A 4,765-nucleotide genomic window follows, 5' to 3' on the forward strand; every position below is an offset into this window, starting at 1 on the left:
TTACCCCGTTTTGAGTCGTGAGGGTAACATCTGCGCTGCGCGGACCGCACAGAGCGCCATCCCCGCCAATATAAAGAACACCAAATTGCCCCCCAGAAGCCCATGTCGGACGGAAAGAGAAAACAGCGATGCAGATATGGTCGGCGCGACGCTCCTGCAGGTCGAGGCGACCATCTGTGCGAGCCCGTTGACCCCGCCGAGACTATTTGGCATAGGCGCTGAGTCGACAATGAACATCTGCGTGCAGGCTGGCCAGATCAGATTCAGGATGGGAAGCACCAAGAAACGCACCAAAAGTAGGAAAGACCACGAAGGCGCTGGACATCTGGAAAACCATGACGGCAATGACGCGGCCGTCGACATGGCCAGCCGCCCGCGCGAAATAGTTGAGCAGTGGGTAGGCAAGAAACGAGAGCGTCAACACACAGAAAGCTGTGATGTAGATTGTGCGGGGACCAAAATAGCGTATTAAACGCGCCGAAAGGAAGATTTGTGTGAAGGTGTTCACAAGTCCAACAGCCCCGTAGATCCGACCGATGTAGAGTGGGCTCAAGCCTAGGCCACCATTCGCAATGGGCGTTGCATAAACAAGTGGGACAAGGACCTAGGCTTGATAAGCATCAGGTTGGATGAGCGCACAGAGAAAGAGCACCTCATATGACATTTGGCAGAAGCAGAGGAAGCCGTGTGTCGTCAACGAGATTAGGACCGGACGCACAAAAAGCGCATGAAGAGGAGGTATCTCTGCACTTTCAATAGCCCCGACAGACGTCGATTCGGAGAGCAGAGGCTCGGTTTCAGTGCCTTGGTCGGCCGCGTGAGTTTTACTAGTATTTCGCCGAACTGCGGATGGCAGAGTCTGAAATGATTCTATCGGATGAGGGAGATCGTTGGTACGGAGCACACCTCTTTAAGCCCGAGAAGCCCGACGATGGAGGCAAGAAGGGCGAGGGAGCCGGCCATGGCACATGGAAGGAGATATGGGTATTCCCGGAGAAGCCCGAGACGCCCCAGTGTATCGGGGTATCTTTCAGCAGGATTGGCAAAGGTTCCGCCTGTCAGGGGAACCCCCGCTTCGGCCTCCTTCGGACCCTCCGAACGCATCCGAGGCGCATCCGACCGGCGCCCCCTCGGACGCTCCGACCCACCCCGACCATCGTCCACGGCCTCCTTCGCCCGCACAATCACCGATCCGTCAAGACCCTCCCAACGATCACCTTGGGACAGAGCCTGCAACGCCGCTCAGGCCTTCTGCGCTCTACGTCGGCAGTTACGGACGACCAGTATATAGTTGGCGCCCTAGCAGGCGGACCCTTAGAGTTTCTTCTCTTTGGATCCTCCCCTGCTAGGTCGGTCCCTCCGTGTATTTCCTGTAGTCTTATTCACGCTTTGGATCCTCCCCTGCTAGGCTTTCGTCGGAGTCTCCAGGGTTGCCCTTACACCGCCAATGAATGGGCTGTGCTCAGAGTAAGTACGACAAAATAATGACAAGAGGCACACGACCCGAGGGTAGCTCCAACTGTCCACATGAATGGCAAAAAGGAGTATATCTCTGCGATGTTCGTTGAGTCCGAAATCTTGAAATGAGATTCAGGCGAGGCACAACATGTAAAACATTGGATGCACCTCTGCCATAACACTTTTCGATACACCTACCGTGAAGGCGTTAATTACGCACAGCTAAGGAGGCAAGTGGGCTTACCGATGTTCCCATTGAACGCGCCTTGTAGGCACCGGAAGGCGACAACAGACCAAAACCACTTCGAGAATCCAAATCCCAGCATGGCGATGGCGAGACCGATTGGGCCGAGTAGCAGGACGGGGCGCCGCCCATATCTATCAGAGGCACGACCGAAGTGGACCACCGTCAGACATTCCGCAAGGAAGAAGACCGATTCCTAGAGTGTTGCATCTAATATTAATAGGGAAGAAAGACACAAATAAGCGACACACGATGATTCCTGCGAAATGCCCCATCTTGGACTCGTCTGTGCCAGTGATACCAGTGTCGCGCCACGAGCTGGACGATGAACGGATAGATGACGAGAGCTACAGCAGGTTCTTGGTCAACAAGCCGTCAGCGAGGCAGAAAGCCAGAGCGTACCCGTCACAGGCTCCGAAAACTGGATGACGATAAGGATGAAAAGCTGAAGCTTAGGCAGAGGTGTGCGCTTGTGGGAGGCAGATGTTGCCAGAGCGAATGCCACAGCCTCTTGGTTCACCGGCGCGCGACTGTCGCAGTCAACCATCTGAGCGCATGAGGAAAGGTCGAAGAAAATTGCGTGAGCTGACAAATATGACATCGGTCACGTCGGTCCAGATTGCCGAACGGCAATCATTCTTCTTTTCCTTCCGGCTACCATGTCCGGATCCACAACTTTTCCACAGGAGCTGTATGAACGGTTCATCGACGAGCTCGACGACGACATGGCAACTCTCCGTGCCTGCGCGTCAGTCGCCAGGGTCTTTACTCCCCACGCACAGTCGTTCATCTTCAAATCGGTAACCATCGACTTTGGGCAACCTACGGGCGAGCTGTGCTTGCGCTCGCTCCAGGACAGTCGCTCCTCTCATCTCGTACAATACGTGCAAAAGCTCAGCCTTGTATCATGTCCAGAAAACCTTCTACCTACATTCTGCTCCCTACCGTGGACCTCCCTTCTTGCGCTCGACATAACTATCGCGCGAGAGCTGAACCACCCGCTAGCATATCCGGAATGCAGCCCACACTCGTCACGCTTCAGAGTCTTCGTGCTCTTCTCGCAACTCAGACCCTACGTCTGGTGGTCTTCCGGAGCGAGCGGTACCGCGACATTCACCTGCATCGCCTTCTGGCCGCTGGAGCCAGGAACCCCTGGAGTGCTCATAACATTGCCCTGCTTCTCGGCCGCCTTCCGTCGTCAATCCACGAGATCACTCTGACACACCTGGTCCTCCGCCCTACAACTGACTCCGACGACGACCTCCTCGCGACCTTGCGAGCACAGGAAGGCGAATCTGGGGCGCCGGTCCAGCCAAAACCTTCAGCTCTCACTCTCAACGCACTCGGAAGTGAGATGTTTGACCTCCTTCTTACTCCTGGCGGTCACGGACTGGACCTGTCCGAGCTTCGCGAGGTGACCTACCGCGGCGATGTCCTCTCAAGTAATAACTTCACGCCATTTTGTGAACAAGACGGGCGGACTATCGAGCGTCTAACGCTCAGCTGCTTCGGTCCGACCTTTTACTTGCAGTCGCACGCTCCCAATGGTGTGTCGTACCACACCAACACCAACGACATGAATTCACTGACGCCAACTATTTTAGCACCACAAGGCCCGCCGGATTTGTCTGCGCAGTTCTACAGAAACATCCCTTTGTTTGCCTTTCCCCGGCTCACAAATTTGAACTGCAAGTGGGCGGTTGGCCTACGTCTCCTACTAGAGTCCCTCCCACGGAACAATCGTATCACGGAGCTGACGCTCTGCCCCCCAGCAGAGGAGTTGACCTGATTTACAAACGAGGCTCTCAATGGTGGTCCATCTGATACAGCGCCCAGATATAACAGTAACTTGCAGCCAATACCCACTGAGCTGGCAGAGCTGGCCGTCTACCACATTACGCTACTCTCCAAGCTGAATATATGCATCAGGACCATTGACGACGAGGATGACCTTCCAAAACGCTACGAGCTCGTGAAGGCCTCTGATATTGCTTGTGTACTGCGTGGCCCCACCGGGTTGCACGCACTCCATGAGAGTGGAATGCTCGCTCTGGAGTTCGAGGGTGTCACTTTTGTTGATTGTAAAGCCTGAGTGTGGCTGGAAATGATGCTTTTTATTGTAGTTTCAGATAGTTCTGAAATTGAAACTGAAATCAATATGATCAAGTAGTTCGATTTGGACTGAAAGCGGTGATTTCAGCAATAGTTTCAGCAGGTTTAAAACACAGCCTTCAGGATATAGCAAAAGTGATGCTGAACACACTATCTTTAGCTCAATTTCTGTATCTTCTGAAATTGGTACTTTTGGTGATGTTGATTCTCATGCTAAAATCAGTGATTTCAGCAAAAATTTCAGTTCAAGCTGAAAACAACTTAAACAAGGTTCCAAGTACACAACTGAAAATTGTAATGACACTGACCCATTTCGATCAATTCAGCGGGCCTGTGACCCATGACCGATTGGCCAAAATGTTCAATTCACCCCGAGGATTTAGAAGAAAACTGGGGGATTTTTAAATTTTTTAATGAGGGTAATAATTAGCCAAAAAAAGGGACACCTTTATTTTCTCGGGAAAAAGATTCAAAAAGACCCAAGGAATAGAATAGCAATCTTGTCAGAAAAAAAAGCAATGAATATTATAATTGTCAGGGGAACCTCCCTTTCGGCCCGGAGACGCGTCCGATTCCGGTTCCGACTCCGGTCCGGCCCTCCATCTCGCCCGCACAATCACCGATCCGTCAACGCCCTCCCCGACGGTCGCCCTGGGACCTCGCCTGCGACGCCGCTCAAGCCTTCTGTGCCCGACAGCGGCAGCTACGGACAAGCAGTATATAGTCAGCTCCCTAGCAGGCGGACCCTTACATAGAGTTTCTTCTCTTTGGATCCTCCCCTGCTAGGTCAGCTTCATTTGTATTCGCTTACCAATGTTCACGCTTTGGATCCTCCCCTGCTATGACCTTGATCTCAGGCCTCCGGGGTTGCCCTTACAATAATACAAAAAGGCTCCTTGTGGCCAAAAAAGTTCCATTTTTCACCTTACAGGCCAGCTTTTTTTGCTACAA

General features: G+C 52.8%; 1 protein-coding gene across 1 annotated transcript; it reads right to left on the minus strand.

Annotated features, from left to right (window-relative positions):
* Window positions 1-963, minus strand: MIND_01161200 (Major facilitator superfamily multidrug-resistance DHA1 sub-family; the record flags this gene model as incomplete). The annotated part of the gene is made up of 4 exons (XM_037368135.1): window positions 1-248; window positions 292-604; window positions 653-859; window positions 907-963. 4 exons carry the CDS (start codon window positions 961-963, stop codon window positions 1-3), a joined length of 825 nt encoding a protein of 274 aa, XP_037215061.1.
* Between the last annotated feature and the right edge of the window lie 3,802 nt (window positions 964-4,765).

The sequence above is a fragment of the Mycena indigotica genome, assembly GCF_014461135.1.
Source record: "Mycena indigotica strain 171206Taipei chromosome Unknown Mind.scaff0011, whole genome shotgun sequence".
Classification (NCBI taxonomy): domain Eukaryota; kingdom Fungi; phylum Basidiomycota; class Agaricomycetes; order Agaricales; family Mycenaceae; genus Mycena; species Mycena indigotica.